The sequence below is a fragment of the Mytilus trossulus genome, chromosome 9 (genome assembly GCF_036588685.1).
Source record: "Mytilus trossulus isolate FHL-02 chromosome 9, PNRI_Mtr1.1.1.hap1, whole genome shotgun sequence".
In the NCBI taxonomy this organism is placed as follows: Eukaryota; Metazoa; Mollusca; class Bivalvia; order Mytilida; family Mytilidae; genus Mytilus; species Mytilus trossulus.
Genome location: NC_086381.1, coordinates 11,557,281 through 11,577,728, shown reverse-complemented (window position 1 = coordinate 11,577,728; position 20,448 = coordinate 11,557,281). Strand labels below are relative to the sequence as shown.

Here is a 20,448-nt window from a genome sequence, read left to right as displayed (position 1 = left end):
TCCTCCATTGTTTGAGAAACATTTTGTGCAACCCATTGATTTGAGGTTTGACCAATTTTCATACCCCACATGTAGAGTGGAGGCTTTATACAATGTTATATACTGCATTTTTTTCAGTTACAGTGAAACCTATTGTTACAGTAAGACCTAAAAGAAGGCTTGATTCTAAAAATTACAAGGAGGCCTTTAATTTTGCTGACTCTGATGAGGATCCAGATTTTGATATAGGTATGTTCATTTTTAGCTCACCAGGCCAAGTGAGCTATTGTCATCACTTTGCATCTATCAACATCATTGACATCACATGTAAACAACTTCTTCTAAAAACCGTTGGGTCGAATGAAACCAAAACTGGCAGGACCTCATCTGAACAAATGTCCCCATTGTGAGACAGAGGTTTTTGTCTCGACTGCGAGGATGAGACATAGATATTACTACCTAGCGGTGGCAGGGTAAACTATTTGTATAAAGGTTTATATTTCAGACGGTAAGAGACCTGAATGCTTCATATCTTGTATGCAGATACCTTATTTTTCAAAGTTTCTGTTTGTCATAAGTCCATTGTCCTTGACCTCATTCTCATGGTTCAGTGACTGCTTGAAAAAAAGTTTAGATTTTTGTTAAGTAAATTTCTCACTTATAGTGAGATGGTGATTAATAAGATAACTTTATTTGGTAAATAATTCCTTGCAAGGTCTACATGACCGTCAGATATGATTCGTCTGACCTCGACCTCAACTCATGGGTCAGTGATCAAGGTTGAAGTTATGTAATTAGGTTGGTTTCTCAAATACTGTAAGCAGTTTGTCACATTTTTGTTGTAAGGAATGATTGTAAGGTGTACATGTCAGTCTGGCAGGTTTCATCTGACCTTGACCTCATTTTCACTGTTCCTTGGTTAATGTTAAGTTTTTGTGTTTTGGTCTATTTTTCAGAAATTCTATTAGCAATCGGTCAACCATATTTGGTGCAAGGAACGATTGTAAGGTGTACATGTTTGTCTGGCAGGTGTCACCTGTCCTTGACCTCATTTTCATAGTTCAGTGGTGAATGTTAAGTTTTTGTGTTTTTGTTGTCTATTTTTCTAATACTATAAGCAATTGGTCAACTATATTTGGTTGTGGAATGATTGTAAGGTGTACATGTCTGTCTGGCAGGTGTCATTTGTTCTTTACCTCATTTTCCTTGTTCATCTGTCACTGTCAAATTTCTGTGTTTTGGTCTGTTTATAAGAAACTATAAGCAATAGGTCAACTATATTTCGTGTATGGAACAATTGTAAGGTGTACATGTCTGTCTGGCTTAATTTATCTGACCAGGACCTCATTTTCATGGATCTTTATAATTTTTAGTTTTAAAATGTGAAACTTGTAGTAAAACTTTATTTTTAGGACTATAAACATAGAATCAATCCTGGTTAATAAAAGCCGGTTACATTTCAGCGTGTGCACTCTTGTTTTTTTCAAAACCGTCTTGGAAATCTTTAAGGGAATGTATTGAACTCATAAAAAATCAAAGGTTAATTTCAGTTTTCAATGATTTCACATTTACCATTTCCAAGTCATATATTCATTAAATTTTTTGGATAAAAAGAGGGTGGGGATTATCTGCTATCCCAATAACTGAATTCTAGTTTATTTTCAAAAAATTTCAAAGTAAATATGTGGGAAATTAAAATTGTCCATCTGTACGTATGTCCCAAGTTGGTTTCCGTTCTCTAACTTTGGTTTGCCTCAACCAAATGTTATGAAATTTATTCACATTGCTTATTACCACAAAACACAGATCGAGCTTGAAAAAAAAATGAACAAATTGCTGATCTTTTCATTTCTGTTCTCTTACTTAAGTTTGCCTCAACCAAATGTAATGAAACTTATTCATAATGCTTATTACTACAAAACACAGATTTAATTTGAATTTTGTGGCATCACATATACTGTTCTTAAGTTATGCCCCTTTACAAATGGAAAAAATTGCTGAATTTATCCTTTCCATTCTCTAAAGTTTGCCTCAACAAAATATTATGAAACTTATAAACAATGCTTATTACTCGAAAACTCATATCAAGTACAAATATAGGTAGCGTTGCTTTTACCGTTCTTGTGTTGTGTCCCATTATAACATTGTTTGCTAGCGGGGGCATCATCTGTGTCCACACGGGGATACATTCCCCATGTATTTGTCTCATTAAACCTTGTTTCTTATATGTAATATATTTCTGGTAAATCAGACTAATTTTGATTAAAAAAGTAACAAAATGATGACTCAGTTTTTGACCTGGCATGTAATTTAAATATTAGTGTAGCAAGTGAACAGTTATAAATAATGTGTTATCTGGTAAAAGCTGGTGACTTATACAAAGCATTTCCATCTTTCAGTTCAGCAATGTTACATTACAAGTTATATTTTTTTGTCATTTAGGTAGGACAATGAAGAAAAACAAACTTTCACTAGAGAGTGACAGTGATTCAGACAGTGAGCCTAATGTAGCTAGGAAAAAATCTGAAAGTAAGTGAATAGATTCATTAGATATTTAGTTAACTTCAACAAGTTAGGAGTTCTTTTGAGATCCACTTGCATATCCACAGGCAGTTCTCTGAAAACTAATTGACCTACAACCCTCTTAGTCTGAAGATGCATCTGCCTGAAAATTGATGTCACATGAACCATATTTCATAGAACATTAAAGGAGTAAGTTTGGTATGATAACAATGGTTTAAAGTGGATGAAAACACATGTAAGAAAGTGAAATAGAACTTTTTTTGTGTAGCTTCTCTTTTTTAAAAAACCTTAATCTTTACAACTGAACCCAAATAGACAAAAAAATAGAGATTTTGTTGAAAAATAACAAAATTGTCTGAATTCCAACCAAATTTAGGCCTAGGAAACATGGAGCTCAGGATTTGACAAACTAAATATTCAAATCAGATATTTAAAATGTAACAATAAACAATTTGTCAATAAAGGAGGTGCTTGTATTGGATGTAACCTCTATGTTATATGCTCATACATGTATTTACGGGTTTAGTCCTACATATGGGATATTCCATGTCTTGATTTCCACACTACTTTTATATTTCGCTGGATACTTAAGTTCATGGATAAACCACCTACGAAAACCGCAAAAATTGGTATCCAAGGAATAAAAGTATTTTAACAGTAGTAATTATCAAATTTGGGCTTCATAAAGGATATATTCTGGATAAAAAAAATTAATGCACAGTTTTTACAGTAACAAGATACCTAAATATATGATTTTGATTTATTACAGAACAAACATCTAAGAGGAAATGGACAAACGAGGAAAAGGAGGCTTTGGTGATTTTAGTTAATAAAGCCATATGTGAAAAAAAACCTCCAAAAAAAAGTGAAGTTCAAAAGCTGCAAAAAAGATATAAATGCATTGCCTGTTTAAAATGGTTGAATGTAAAGCACCAAATCTGGGCAGTAGCTCAACAGAAGATGAGGAGTGCTAAACGACTACTGGGGGGGGAATGATTTAGTTACAGTATTAACAATTGTAATAGTAAAACATTAATATTTTAAATTCACATTTGATCATTTCCTCTGAAACAACTGAGATAATTTGAATAAAACTTTGCAGGAATAGAATATGGAAGGTACTTTATAAAAAAAAATCTTATTGGATTAAAAGCATAGCCACTAAATGTTGCTAAAGTCAAACCTTGATGCTGATTGGTCAGTTTTCAAATTAAATCTCATCTGAAACTCTAAGGCCAAATCACTTTATATGTATCATCATTTGAAGACCCTCTACAAAGATGTTTCATTTTATAATGATCAGATTCATCTTAACCAACCTCTGCATAAATAATGTATGGCAGGTTCTTTATATAAAAATTATTATTTTGTTCCAATCAGATGAAGAATATGGCTGTCAGATGTAATTATTCATTAAATATACAAAAGTATAATCATTTCATTATTGCCATGCAGCATACATGGTAGCTATATCAGCACATAGGTTCCCTTTGAGCCCATAGGAAATCTAACTTAAATAAAAAGGACCAACTGGTCAGTTTTTTTTTTTTAATTCTTCACTGAGAATACAAAACTGGTAGTTTGTAGCCAGGTGAGCAAAATAGGCTCAATTGAGTTTCTAATTTTCAGAGTTTAGACTTTGATTAAGGGCATATGATACAGTTACAGGGGAGGTAATGATGTTGCTAAGGTAAAATGTTATTTTTGGCGATGTCAAACTTTGACATATCGGGAAAGATGCATTTTTTTTTATTTTTTTTTATTTTAGACTGAATTCACTTTAAAATGAGTTCATGGACCCCTCTTTTTTTAAATGACATTAGGTTTGATTCAGTATGAAGATTATTTGTACCAATTTTTATGAAAAGTCACTGATGAAATTTTTTTAAATTAGATAAATATACAGCAAAAAAAAGCAGTTTATATTTATTCGCATCACTTGGTGTCCGGCGTCTGTAAAATTTAACAAAAATCTTCTCCTCTGAAACAACTGGGCCAAATTTAACCAAACTTGGCCACAATAATCATTGGGGTATTTAGTTTTAAAAATGTGTGGCGTGACCCTGCCAACTAACCAAGATGGCCACCATGGCTAAAAATAGAACATAGGGGTAAAATGTAGATTTTGGCTTATAACCTGACAAATCTGACAAAGGTAAATTGTCTATTAGGTCAAGATCTATCTGCCCTGAAATTTTTAGACAAATTGGACAACCCCTTGTTGGGTTGCTGCCCCCAAATTAGTAATTTTAAGAAAATTTTGCAGTTTTTGGTTATTATCTTGAATATTATCATAGATAGAGATAAACTGTAAACAGCAATAAGGAGTAATTGCCCTTTATAGTCATTTTTGAACAATTTTCATAAATTTTTGTAAATATTTAGAAAATATTTTACACTTTAATTACTTGGCCAAGTTCATTATAGATAGAGATAATTGTAGCAACAAGAATGTTCATTAAAATAAGATCTACAAACACATGATCACCAAAACACAATTTTGTCATGAATTTATCTGTGTCCATTGGTTATTATGCACAAAGACTAAGGTGAGCGACACAGGCTCTTGAGAGCCTCTAATTTAAAATCATTAAACTTTGATAACAATTAATTATTTCCAAAGAATTGTTATACAAATTTATAGTATACTTATGTAAAGAAGATTTCCCCCAAATGATTTTACAAAAATCCGCTTGTGTTTATCTTTTGAAACAAAAAAGTTAGGTATGTCTATCCAATGGATAGAAATGTCCAAAAAAACGAAATTTTGAGTAAATGTCTAAAATTTCGATCCTATCTCTTAAAGTAGCACATGAAGGTATATTTTTTATTACATATTTGAATTGAAAATGTGAAAAAAAGTTTGTATGCCAATTTTCGTAAACAAATCACCGTGGGATCAAAACTGTATCGTATGCCCTTAAGTTTGGGTTAAGATTCATACATGAGGTATTTATGAATGCTAATAAATGTCAACACTGTTATTGGATTATTCAGAAATGATTTAAGGCAACAAACAAATATTGTGTTTCTGTTTTATATACAACAGACCCTGATTTTTACCCCAGACACCAAAGGTTTTACTTAAGATTATAAAATAAACTGGTGCTCTTTATTATATACACTTTTGTATAATCTTTCAGTTAAATCATACACTACCAAACCAGTCTTCAATATTAAAAAAAACCACTGAGGACTTATTTCAATGGATTCTTTGAATTGACATGCATATGTATTACATCATTTAGCAATCACAATGTTTCAGTTAAAATTTAAAAAAAATATTGACCTTTATTTTGTTTTGTAATCAGAACACACAATATTTTATTTCAGCCTAAAAGGGATTTGCTGTTGTTTCAGAGAGCTCTAGTTTTTATCGTCTGTTTTTTCAATTATTTTCTTCTGAGGCAACATGGGATGTTTTGTGTGTGTTAATAATTATAGACTATCAATGAATAATGTTGATGAACTATAGATTTCTTTATTTTACCTGTAGTTCAGCTTCTTAAATATATTTAAGATAACTTTACACTACAAATTATTTTTGATTAATTTTCTATTATGTTATAAACATTAATACCATGCATACAAAATATATGTGTATACACTGTATTTAGCTCAGCTGGCTTTTGCCATCACTTAGCGTCTGTCATCTGTCCATTAACTTTTAATATTTGAATCTTCTCCTTTGAAACCACTGTCCCAATTGGAATCAAAGTTTGTCTGGATCATCCTTAGGGTGTCTACTTTCAAAACTATATAGGATGACACTGTACGCAAACCAACATGGCTGCCATGTCATAAATTGAACATAGAGGTAAAATTAACAAAAGTTCAATTAAAAAAACCTTAAAAGGGTGGGGTGTCAGATGGACAAATATTCTTGTTACTTTCTTTTCTGAAACCACTAGACCATTTGGAAACAAACTTTAAATATGTTGATATCTATAAAGGTTTTGAATGTATATAATGTGTGATATACAATATTCCACAGTTAGTGCTGAATAGGCAACAGGCATGGAATAGTGTTTCAAAAGTTTGCAATGGTTAATTAGATGTTCCTTCTTTTATCTGAAGCTACTTGGCCACAGTGAATCAAACTTGACAGGATTGATTTATGAAAGTTTTGATACATGGATTCTCGAATTTGTGCTGATCAGTAGCAATTATCGATTCTCATTGGCTTAATTCAAAAATTGTTTACCTCTGAAAATACAAATCCAAATGTTTTCCTGACAAGCAGCAGCAATGATGACACAAAAATTTTGATAAGCAATGCAGCACTATAAGTAAGCCTCTTGTAAACTCAGTAAATAAAATTTGCTACAATAAATGGTTATTTTAGACTTTTACAGCAAAAAGCTTTGATATAGGGTGAGTGATACAGAAATATTTTAGCCTTACTATGGTTTCTGGAATGTTAGGACTAATCAGACTGCTTTTGATGTGTTCTTAGTTAAAGCAAGTTGAAATAAAAATTTCAAAAAAGTATGTTTATCTACACTTTTTGTTCATTACACTACTGTCAAAGAAGAAGGTACAGTTTGGGGTGTACTTAGCTCTGTAAATTTGTAAAAAAATTGAAATATTTTAAGTGATAAGTTGGCTGAATCAATATAGTGTACAGCTTTGACTCAAATTTAAATTAAGATAGACTGTGACTAGATCAACTTTCTGTAAAAATATCTCTTTGGGTGATGCATGCACTATGTCATATTTGGTTGTTTTCAAATATTTTGCTACTTCAAAGCTCTCAACATAGTGTAGAGGCAAATAAAAATAATTTACAAATTGTTGACAAAATATAAATTTTATAGATTTATTTTACTTTTTAAATTACAAAGTTTCAGGTAATAAGGCCATAGTTTCAAAACAGGGCCATTTTGACCCCCCAAAAGGTACCTTCTTTACAATTAATAAACTACCATGTACACATCATTGGTTAATAAATATCAAAATTACTCTTATGTTTCTTCTTTTAAATTTGTTATTACAGTAATTATTTACTTCTGATTATTGTGTATTCAAGAGGAATAGCTTAATAGGGGTTATATCCTATAGGAAACTACCACATTTGCAAATACTGTATTTCATGAGTATCTGTTGAAATTAGTGTATGATGGTGAACGATTGTCATGCCTGGCTGTTAAAAGACACAGTTGTTTCTTTGTATAGTAACTTTTATTCTAGTTAAATGATCCTTCTGGATTTTTTAAAGAAAGAACAAATTGGATCTACACTTCAGTTTCTAAGTTAGTAATGGTTGAGGGTTTTATAAAGAAGAATATTACATTTTCATTTTGCTAGGTGAAGTTAGTCATTTTGAGCTCACCAGGCCCAAAGGGCCAAGTGAGCTTTTCTTAACACTTGGTGTCTGTCCTCTGTTATTGTTGTCTTCTGTTAAATTTTACCGAAATTTTCTATCTGAAACTGCTATACCAAATTTGATCAAATATGGCCACTTGGATCATTGGGATATACAGTTTAAAAAATGTGTTGGATGACCCTGCCTGCCAACCAACATGGCTGACATGACTAAAAATAGAACATAGAGATCAAATGTAAGTTTTGCCTTTTATTTTGAAAACCACTATGCATAGAGGAAATATGACGGGTCAGAAATGTTAAAAAAAGTTGAGATATACCTATTGTCCACTTACATTGAAACTGTCAGACGAATTCCTTAGGAGTTATTGCCCTTAAATTAAGAATTTTAACTTTTTTTTTCATTTTTGCCTAATATCTTGAAAACTATAATAGATAGACTCTTTAACTGCAAAAATGATCAGCAAGTCAAGATCTACAAATAGGTCATCATGGTCATTATTTTCTGATGACTCTTTATTGGAGTTGTTGCCCTTTGATGATTTATCAATTTATTGCTTTTTTATCTTATTCATGTATCTCAAAAACTATAATATATAGTTATCAAAAGTACCAGGATTATAGAACTTAAATAAGCAAAAATGATCAACAAGACAAGATCTACAAATAAGTCAAATGGTTGAAATTGTCGGTTTATTCCTTATTGGAGTTATTGCTCTTTAATGACGATTTTTTTATTTACCTTTTTTTTTATCTAATATCTTAAAAACTATAACAGATAGATAGAAACTTTAATAAACAAAATGATCAGCAAAAAAGGTCTACAAATAAGTCAGCTTTGCTGAAATAGTCAGTCGACTCCTTATTGGAATAACTTGCTCTTTAATGGCAATTTTTACCAATTTTCGCATTTTTGCCGATTATATCTTGAAAATTATAAAAGCTAGATAGACACTTTTTGATGCAAAAATTTTCAGCAAGACAAGATATACAAATAAATCAAATTTTGCCGAAATCATTGGTCGATTCTTTAGATTGCCCTCACATATTTTTTTTACCATTTTTTGTGTTTTGGGCAAAAACGAAAGAAGAGAGAAACTGTAAACAGACTAAATGATCAGCAATACAAGATAAAAAAAAAAAAGATATTTTTGTCATGAATTCTTATTTAGTCCACAATGTTGGAGAGTGTCCATTGTTGACGATGCACTCAGATCTATCTTTAGACATGTTAGAGTTTCTAGGACAGAAAATTATCCTCTGTACCAAGTTGGTTCCCGATAAATGGAAGGCAATTTTCCCTGGTGAATGAGAAGTAACTGTGCTATTGTTGTGGAGAAAACCTCATCATTGCTCATGGCTTCTGCATATTTTGTTTGTTTGAAATCTATATCGTTGCTTTATATCAATAGAAGCGAAGCAGATCCTGCAACAATTGACTTTATTATTTTATGTTAATTTGGATTTCCATGATTTTTATTGGATAAGAGAAATTAGACATTTTAGTCGATCACCCTTTGAAACCGTGTGACATTTTCTTGCACTGTCACTCGGCTTGTAGCGTATTTTTTTCAATGTCGGGAACCAACGTGGTTAGTATCTTGATGCATATAGACACTATTTTAAAAAATAATCCTTATTAACAGCGATGGCACATTTTAAGTACGCTGATTATTTGTTGTCTGTCATCTGCTTCTGCCCAGAAAATATTTGTAGACTTGAATGATAAGGACATTCTACTGGAATTAAAAGATTCGAAGTCTGCACAACGAACAGTTTAAAGAAGCATTTTTGAAGGGTGACGTATATTATGAATTTTTTCTTTGGAAAAATTAAACATTGAAATTGTTCTTGTCAAGACAAAATTCACACCTTCTAACATGTTGATAAAGAATGTTTAAAAATTCATACATTTAAAACCAGATATCTGGAGAATTTTACCGGGAAAAATATTCCCGTAGTAAAACAAATATTTGTCATGGTCGCTTTCTAGACGTTTCGGCCACAGTACCAGTTCACCATAGTAATTTCGGCCGAAGTCGATTCGGCCACACTATTTCATAATTTTGTTAACATATATTTCCTATCGTTAATTATCCATTTTTAAATGGTGACGTTCCCTTGTCACCATCTTACGGTGTTTACACGGTGGGTATGGCTGTCCTGCGAGAGAACGTTCTGTGCTGGTGATTTGGTCCTGTCAGGTGCTGGTGGGTTTGTTTACATTGTACCAGAACGGCAATAAAACGACTGTTTTGTTGCTTAATTTTTCTCTGATGCGTCATAAGTACCATGCAAAGTATATTACAACAATATTATCTTGCAAAAGTCGTGCAAGTTCGTTAAACGGAATTGTCCTGACGCTGTGCTGGTGATAAGAAAAACGGTCCTGGTTCTGTGCTCCTATGTCCTGGTTCTGTGCTCTTATATTTCAGGTAAAAGTGGCATATATTCAAGATCATTGATGCTGTACTGTTATTGACTAATTAACTGTTGTCTGCTTTCTTGAAATTGACATTGTTGTGAATCTGTGTACTGTTATTATGAGAGAAAAAATACCCCTATTTTTTTATATTTTCTTTAAATTACCGGTAATCTTATTTATTGGCCTGTTAATGGAACCCTTCTTGTCCCCTTTTACGATCAGAAAATATGTTTACCATTTTCGGGATTACGATCATTTTGCAAGATCACCAAAATACGTTGTAATTTATACAATACTTATATAAAGTAGATGAGGTGGTATGTTTGTTGTCAATGGACAAATTTCCATAAGAAACCAAAGGAAGAATGTGTTAACAACTATACGTCATCGTACGACCTTCAAAAATAACCAATAAAATAAAAATGTAAAAGGTTTTGCATAAAAATGGAGAGCAAAAATATAGAACAAAGGACTTTCTCAGCGTTTGAATCATATGTCTTTAGCAGCTTAAAACACGTTTGTTTGTGAACAAGTTAGTGCTGACTATAAGACTGACAATAGTATTGCGGCTTTGTTTGTTTGGGGTTTTTTTTGGGGGGGGGGGGGATAAGTTAGAGCGAGGTTACAGTGAAAGTTTTAAGCTTGGAATAGTTTACCGTAAGATTGAAAAGTTGTATTTCAAAAGAAAAATGTATCTTATAACTATAACTAATAAGAATCACTTGCTGTATCTGTAAGATTTTTTCAGCATAATTTTTTTTGTCTGAACGGTTATCAGGTATTTGTTTTAGAAAGTTCGATAGAACACTAAAAAAAATCACTATTTTATGAAAGGGCAGACTAGAATATGTCAGAGAATGAAGACGAGATAACCTTTGTACAGAGATTTTTGTTATGTTCAGCATGGGATCAACACAAGGGTACATTATCCTTAAAGATCTATTTAAAAGTATTTCAAACTACCGTTTGCTTTGTTAATTGTGCCTTTAATTTCAAAAATTAAAATATCTCGTAGCTTCATACTACCAATTGAGTATAAAACAAGTATATAAGTTTAAAAAAGAAATTCTTAGATTAAACGCATACATTTAACTTTAAAAGGTCATAACAGTTTAAAACAATACAAATCTACACACACACAAAACTGGCTTAATTTCAACTGGTTATTAACCCGAATCGCTATAAGATCATATATAAACTCACCTGTGTCGAGGAGTCGTGTGAGGTTCATGTATTGTCTTGGCGTCCGCAATTACAAAAAGATCTTTTCTGAAATTACTTGACCAAATGTTACCAAATGATTTTTCAAGAGTGAATCTAGGAAAAACAATATTCATCAACAAACATGACCACTGTCTGTTAAAATGTATTCGAGTTTTTAGTTACAGCCGATTCCATTGAGTATGTAGGCAAAGGTAATATCTTTGGTTTGCTTGCTTGTTAGCTAAATCGTGAAGTCATTGTTAGGTAAGATATACTACCCTCCTTTCGAAGTTGCCTGGTCCTACAGACAAAAAGATGTGTCATTTGTCGGACAAGTATACTCTTAAAGTAGGGTAGTTTACATAACCTAACAATGACTTTTCTATTCAGCAAGCAAGATAACTAAAGATATTCCGTTTGTCTACACACTCATTGAAATCGGCTTTAATATTGCAAAAGTTCAAGCAATTAGGGCAAAACTTACCGAGTAAAAAAAATCAAAAGGCCAATGTCCAATTACCTTGCACATTTCAGAAAATTCAGATCAGATAACGAAACTGGGTCCAGCAACATTTATAAGCAATTTAAGATTTTGAACCTCACAGTTTCCATTCACCACAAATATTCTCGTTACAACGAATCATTTTAAATACAAAAATACCAGTTGCAGCCTTTTGTTTATTTATTAATATATGTATACGGATAAAGTTATGAAAGGCAGCAGGGTCACCAGGGTGAGGAATCCATTTCATCTGAAATAAATGCTAAGCATAGATCTAGAAAGCGACATGACATTAAAAAAACTCTCTTCTTTTCGACTTTTTTCGAACAAATTGACACATAAAATGAATTATATATAGTACTGTGGAATTTTTAACTTGTGTTCAATTCATTGGTTACACCTTTTACTAGGATAACAATCCTGTCAAGTATGAGCTGGGTAAAATATTGCAGAAAAGAAGATGGAAATGTGAAAGTGTCCGTGCGTCAGGTGCAACAGCATACGAACAGCTAACATGCCTCGTCAGGGTGGAAGCTAGAAAGTCCTCGAAAATTTGATTTAAAACCTTTATTCGTTCCAACAAAGTTATTGAGATTTTGTTGAGGATTTAACCATCTACGACAACAAGATTTTTTTTTAGAATTTACAGCTCTTCTATTAATATATGCAAAGCAAACCATTGATCAAATTGCTTGCTAAGATTGTTTGGATGTTTGTACACGACAGGTAAGTAGTCTGTTTACTATATAGTCCATCAGCTGGTAGGGCAAAATTTCAATTCTGTGTTACACCCCAGGGTACCGCAATTTTTTGGTATAAATTTAAAGAGTAATATATGAAGAATATTTTATGAGGTGTTAGACTTTTGAAAAAGTGTCCAAAAGGGGTTAAAAGGGGACTTATTTAAGGGTATATCAAAAATTTTGTTTTGCACATATTTACAGAAAAATGTAAAAATAACCAATAATTCAGTACTATTCTTTTTAATTAAATGGAACAGATCATATCTTATTAAAACGCAGGCTAATTTTCAATTAATTTTTAAATCGTAGAGGACCAAGAAAAAAGGGGGAGGGTAATTTCCAAAATTCATGATTTTCAATGAAAAGAAGCAAAAGTACTAATTTCCTTGATAAAATGGTATATTTTTTTATATTGAAACATAGAGCATAATGTAACTACAATGTAAAGGCTGTTGAAAAAACCCATTTAAAGATAAGAAACAAAAACATAGAATCAACGACAGACACATACATAGGCAACCAGAAATGCACGATTCTGTCACAAATTTGTACATCATATTCATGAAATAACTTACATATTAAAACACACAAAACTGTCAGGGTTTCTAGATCTCTATCTTTTTAATTTTTTTAACAACCGAATCACTACATTTTAAGGTCACGCAAAAGGCCAATCCATAGAATCATCATCAGTTTGATCACCTGCATCTACCGAATTATCATTATCATCATTTCCATCATATTCGTCGTCATCGTTAGCAATATCAACGTTTTGATAATCCTTATATCTACAACCTTTCGAGCATTTACATACAGGTATTTGTTCATGATAAACCTTGTTGAACACATGAACATCTGTTGTTGGCACAACCAGCTTAAAATGAACAGCACTTCAGAATTATTAAAGCATCTAACGCTGGTGGTTGGTCTAGCCAATTGATACTGATCAAATCGTTTTAAACAATACAACTATAGTTGTTTAGCAACAGACCAGTGTTGTGTTTAAGAGCAGATTTCCAAATCTTCGTCTGAAAGTTGGCTTGTTTAATGTGCTCGAATAACATTGCATCTTTTGTTGGTGGCAGTAGATGACAATAAATCTTTTTTTGGTTGCATTTCAAAACGTTCTGATCTTTATTCATCGATATTTTTAATTTCGTAGCCATATATAGACACGAAAACCTCTCGAGTGATTTGCCAACTCTTCGTCAACCTCTTTAAAGATTTCACCACGATGGAATAGACCTTCCGAAAACACATAACGTGTCAAAAAGCCGAATACTTTGCTTTTTTTCCTTTACCAGACAAAACACTTACTGAATCACAACCTGTACTGCCGTAAAATCCTGGCAGTTTTCTACAAACATTCTCATCAGTCTAACAGTGTTAGAATTGATATGCAACTGTGAAAATAGTAAGCCAATACTTCCACATCAATGTCAGAAGGTTTTAGACCAATGGAGTCTTAACTTTTGTCAGATGCATATTTTTGCGTTACGAAACATTTTGTAATCGGCTTCTTCATGTTCGATTATATTAAGATAAAACCATTCTACGCTATTTCATTTCCAACATTTATTTTGTGGCACATACTTCCATTGGATACAAATAAATCAATACATTCAAGTGTAAGTCTATAGGATTATTAACTCTTTTCCGAACCAAAGAATTCAACAAGAGCAACTTTGTTTTCCCCAACTAACAAACATTTCTTCCATTCCTAAGAACACGATTGTGATGGTCAAGAACTTATCGTAATGATTTGCCCTCCCAAGGACCTGCTGTTTTAATTTTTTAATGGATATTGGGGAATACTAATCAGTGACACAATCAATGCGGGACCTCTTTTCGATACTAAAAGGATGGTTTTTAAAATAACAATTGCCAAATAAAAAAAAGTGATTGGTATCCTAGTAATGGGTTGAATAACTGCTATGTTATCAAATATCCACATGCTTTCCTAAGGAATGACCATTTTCTAAAAGACCACTCAGGACAGATTTTAATTTTTCATTACATGTGTACCATCAAAGTTTGCAAGATACATTGGAAGAGGACCTAATTCAAACTGGAGAGCCCTTTGCGCAACCAACTATCTTGTCTGGGCTATGACAAGCAGGCGACATTTTTTTTCCATCTGCCTCAATGTTTTGTTGTTCTAATCAGCCATTAACTGCTTGTCTTTTATTTCCTTTTTTTTAAATGTAAGCAATGATAATCTTTTAATTGTTTTGAAGATATCGGTTGACTTTTGTATAAGCCGTTCATTAATGAAAATTTTTGAAGCAAACTTTCCCTATTCATACGCGTTTAGAAGGTTGCACATAAATTCCGAAGAAGCAACAGAACCCGAGAACAAGCCATATAACTGCTCATATGTTTCAAATGGATTTGGCCAGCTTTGCAGTGTCTGAAACAATTTCATAACATCAGTTTTGTCTCGCTTCATTCGAGTTTTTTAAAGTTCTTTTTGTGCGGATGTTTCAGGGGTACCCATTCCTACCAAATCTCGAATTTTAAGGATATTTAAGCTCTTTCCACTGCTGGTGGGCGTTTCGTCCCCGAGGGTATCACCAACAATCTGTGATGAAATGAATATCAATAATGTGGTCATTTATATAAATTTCCTGTTTATAAAACTTTGATTTGTTCGAAAAACTAAGGATGTTCTTATCCCAGACATATACTACCTTAGCCGTATTTGGCACAACTTTTTGGAATTTTGGATTCTCAATGCTCTTCAAATTTGTACTTGTTTGGCTTTACTAATATTTTGATATGAGAGTCACTGATGAGTCTTATGTAGACGAAACGCGCGTCTGGCATACTAAATTATAACTTTGTTACCTCTGATAACAATTTCATGTACATTTAACAACCAACGCTTAACAGAATCTTTATTTAAACTGGAAACAAAAAAGCCATTTTTTTTTTTGTATCTCTTAGAAACCTAAGAACGTAAAAAGTATGGCCAATTCTCATAACTGACTATTTGACCTTTATTCAAAGCGATGTTTGTCGATTGAATGACTTAATAATCTTAAGTCAATCACTACATAGCTAAAACACAAAATGTAATCAGGCACACTTTTATTGAGTTCGATAGAGTGCACCTTTTCTGAACGCAAAAAAACCCACCTTAATTTGTACTTTTTCAGTAATATTTTGTTACAAATTCACTTTATAAAATAATTTGTCTCACCAAAACATCATAAATCGACATTTAAATGTGTGTTTTCAGTTACAAATTGATAATGCGTATGTGGGAATGCATTGTACATGTTGTATACTGAATCAAAGACGGTAATTTGATGATTTCCGTAATTTAACGAGTATTTGCACGTACATATATTTTATGAAATATTTCATATTTTAGACGATATATAAATACTGCAAATGATTGAAACATTGTATAATGATTAATTCTAAAGTTTAATTAACTAAAACGGGTAAATGTATAACGAACTTCTTTATGAAAGGAAAAAATATGCCTTAATTTTAACCCAAAAAATCGGATTGTTTGTAATGTAAAAAAAACTTTTTTTTAAAACAAAAAATCTTCAAAGTAACATCAAATATGATAGTTTTGTATCTGTTTTAGTTGTTTACATCTATACTTTATTTTTTTTAAGTCGCTTTATATAAAAAAAAAATAATTAAAAATTACTTAGTCGTGATTGCTAAATGAGGGGACCATTGAAAGGGACGTTTTTAAACCTCTTTTGGACACTTTTTTTTTAGTCTAACACCTTGTATTTTATCAATAAGATAATGAAGTTGAATTCTATCCAAAAAAATCGCGGTACCCTGGGGTGTAACACAAACTCCTTAACTAGAGCGCTTTTGAGAACTAGCTGATGGACTAATATACTAGAATTTGTTTGGACAATAAACATTAACTTCAATTCCTGTCAGTTTGTATTTGTCCAATCAAATCCCAGTATGTATTGAAACTCCGCCTACCTATTGCCTGAAAACATCCAAGCAAACATAGCAAGCAAGTCAATCAAAGTTTTTTTTTTGCAAGCTTTTATAGAAGAGCTGTACTATATAATGCAAAGAAGCGTTCAAGTCTTTCGCCAAAAAATACTATCAATTTCTTTTTGACCTATGTAAACTTCCGTACCATTTCCTTCCATTCAATCATGATCATTAAATTGAACTGTAAAATATTTATTGGTACCTTCTTAATTCCTTTATAAGTCTTATGTAAACATAATTATGACAATAACTGTTGTGAGCACAAGATTCACTGCGCACTTTTAAAGTTCTGCTTCATCAAACATTAAAATGTGAACTTAAGTTTTGAGACTTTTTTAATCGACACGATTGGAATTTTTGTATATGAGAACATGGTTTATCTATTAGTTGAAAATGCGGCTTTGAACTAGCTTTCAGTACCTGCGAGCATTCGTTGTTCAATAATGTGTGTCTTTGTGTTAATATTTTATGTGATAAATTGTTGTGTTGGTACACCACTGTAACAATGAAGGAGATATGAGGAGGATTGGTTGGGTGGAAGTGGGGAGGGGTGTGCGGAGCGCTAACAAACATGTCTATGCGGCATGGGCTTTGATCATTGTTGAAGCATCAATGTAAGGGGAATTTAATATCTTAATAAAACTATTCTTATTTTAGATACTATATATTGTTATCTGATATTGGACGAAAGATGTTGCCCTTTTATGTAATTATGTAATACAAGTTACGATCATTTGAAAACACATATTAAACAGCCAAATGGATGCACAAGAGCTAAAATAGGAGTCATAGATCCTATTGACAACAATTATCTGCCCAATTTTATTGATTTTGTAACATTTTTTTCAAATATGACCAACTTCTTATCCAAAATCACCAGCACCGTATCAGGACCCACCAGCACAGTATGAGGACATAAATAAATTGAGAAAATGCTACATTTTAATAAATTGCAATGTTTTTTCACAAAATAGTTTTGTCGTGTGGATTGCGGTATAGAAAGCGGACTCTATGAGCATTTTTGTTTTATTTTTTCAGTTCTAGATTTTCTGAAAATGAGCATTTTTGTGTTACGCTTACTGAAACAGTTTAGAGGGTCAACTTTTTAATGGTTTACATATGAACTCATAAGAAACAAAATTGAAAAATCTCAACTGTTTTCTTCTATTTTTTATGATTGAAAACGTAAAAAATCATCATTTTCGTCTTTGTTTACATTTTTTCATTGATCACCAGCACCCGTCAGGACCGAATCACCAGCACAGAACGTTCTCTCGCAGGACAACCATACACACCATGGTTTATATATACAGCCCGTAACAGAGAAGTGATCGAATTGAAGTTTCTTTACCGTCAAAATTAGCCACGTTATCGACAAACTTAATTGAGTAAGTGACCGAACTATTGGTACTTCAACGTTAAACAGATTGACAATGCTGACAAACTTTCATGTGTCGATAATCAAGTTTAATACCGATGATATTGAAAATATTTCTAATAATATGAAACAAAATATGTCCATGCAGCATTTCGATTGCACGAAAAGTAGTCATTTCTTCAAATTCAGAACAGAAAAAAAAGATTTATGGAAGGACGTCTTGATAGTATTATTTCCTTTACAATTTTACCCAAAACTAAAAGAAATATACTGGTAAACAATTAAAAAGGTGTTTGATAGGAATGAAGTCCTTTATTTTTCGGACTGCAATGTGTACCGTATGTGCGATGGATTTGAATTAAATCAATAACTTTAAATGTTTTATCATATGGATACACAAGAGGGATGACCGGTACTTGTAATTCTGTCAGAATACGTCTTCATCTGTTTCACATGCAACTTTTTTCTAGTACAGTTCAAACGGGAACATTTTGTTGAGATTTTTTTCATATGACGAGCAAAACTATTTCTTGCAATGGCACTCACAGAGAATTTTTTTTTAGTAAAAATCAGTAAAAGAATATTGTTCAAAATATACCATGGCCAGGACCTGACAGTTTTTAGCAGTGTACAAATGAAAATCGTCCGGAAAACTGCGCTTGCTGTCATTTTGAGGGATCATGCAACATTTCACATATTACCCTTAAGGCAGCAACCATTTGATTTTCCGGAAGGGGGGGGGGGGGCTATTGTTTTTTTTCCTTCGTCGAAGAACAATCTATTTTTTAGCGACAAACCGAAAAAAAAAATCAATTTTAGCATTACATATAGTGGTGAAACAAACATTTTTTTTATTCTCAGGCTCCAAAACAAATTATATTTTTCATCAAATTCTGGTAACAAACTTTTTTTCCAAAAAAAAACCATACCCCCCCCCCCCCCCCCCCCCCCCGAAAATCAATTGGTTGCTGTCTAAACAAGGTAGGTTCTCAATTACTAAAAAAAGTTTTAAAATATGATTTCAAATCAGAATAAACATATTAACTTTCTTATATACAGTCGAATTTGTCTATAGGTTACACAAAGCTGGTTCTTAAAACTTTTGTATAAGGGAAAACATTTTTCTTTGACTTTTAAAACATGTAGGGGAAACGGATTTCCTAACCATTCACATATAATACTCCGTATTTCTGATTTTTGTTCGATAACGTAAATTATACGACTTTTATATGACTACGTGAACTTGTGCCATTTATTTTTGCTTGTCTTTAGGAAGATAATTTACAATTGTGCAGTGAACGGAGGCACTTATACATAACCTTATAATTCTGTTTGGAAACAAAAATAAATTCCCAATATATAAATATACATGTATGAATATGCATGTATTATATATATGTCGTGTACATGATTGGATTATGTAGATATAACTACCGCACAGAAAAAGTATCATGGATTTCGAGGCTTTCATATTCAAGGTTTTGAATTCTACCCTTGTTGAAAACCTGTGGGGATCTCTACATTTCCTTAAAACATCAATTATTTTTTTGTAAATTGATGGCCGTCTCCCTGAACATGCTAACACTTAAGTCATATCTATTCATTTTCATATTTTTTCTCTGTTTGTCTCTGTTGTCTTGATTGTTGGCACGATTTATATTGGTATCTAACAATATTTACGAAAACTTTCTGAGAATTATGAATATTTCTTCTCTGTCAGATATGGTTCATTACCAATGATAAAATGAAATGCCGTACATCACATCTTAAAGGGGTTTAAATTTCAAATGTTCGCCAGATATAGAGCAATTTTGTCTTCAACATTTCAAATGTTAAAGGGTACATTTGTATTTTTTACTTCGATTAGAAGGAAATTAATTTCAGTTTTTTCTGTGACAAAGTACAAGCATTTCGGTATTGCAACAATGTATGATTGACATAATCCCGGGAACATAATAAACAGATAGGTATGAAAAAGAAAAGATATGGGGTATTCTGTATCAGACGAAAGAAAAACTATTACAGTATATATACATAAATATTCACAGTGCAAGCAGTATATACTATCTACATTGAGCAAATCGATGAGGTCATATAAAACAGAAGATATGGTATGATTGCCAATTAACCGACCGTGCAAGGGCTGTATAGCCAGTCAAGGTCGTTAAAAACTTTTGTTGTATTGCCAATGAGACAACTATCCACCAAAGACCAAAATGACACAGACATTAACAACTATAACTGTAACCGTACAGCCTTCAACAATGAGCAAAGCCCATACTGCATAGTCAGGAAGGATGTCTACCATGACTTCTTCGTTTGCGCAAAATACACATTATGTAGAAATACCTTATTCCATAACCTTAACTGGCTATCTTAAAACTTTGTT

The 20,448-nt window shown here is 32.3% G+C and overlaps 1 protein-coding gene and 1 pseudogene across 2 annotated transcripts in view; both read left to right on the top strand.

The window, feature by feature from the left end:
* The window catches only part of LOC134685111 (uncharacterized), a 51,499-nt gene extending 44,035 nt beyond the window's left edge, over nt 1–7,464 (top strand). For both annotated transcript variants that reach the window (XM_063544557.1, XM_063544556.1), the window contains 3 exons: nt 118–228; nt 2,422–2,508; nt 3,272–7,464. In XM_063544557.1, coding sequence (XP_063400627.1) covers nt 118–228; nt 2,422–2,508; nt 3,272–3,498 — 425 coding nt within the window. In that variant the 3' untranslated portion in view covers nt 3,499–7,464. The remainder of the gene's footprint in view (nt 1–117; nt 229–2,421; nt 2,509–3,271) is intronic.
* The window catches only part of LOC134684301 (putative ammonium transporter 1), a 110,460-nt pseudogene that overhangs the window by 72,768 nt on the left and 17,244 nt on the right, over nt 1–20,448 (top strand).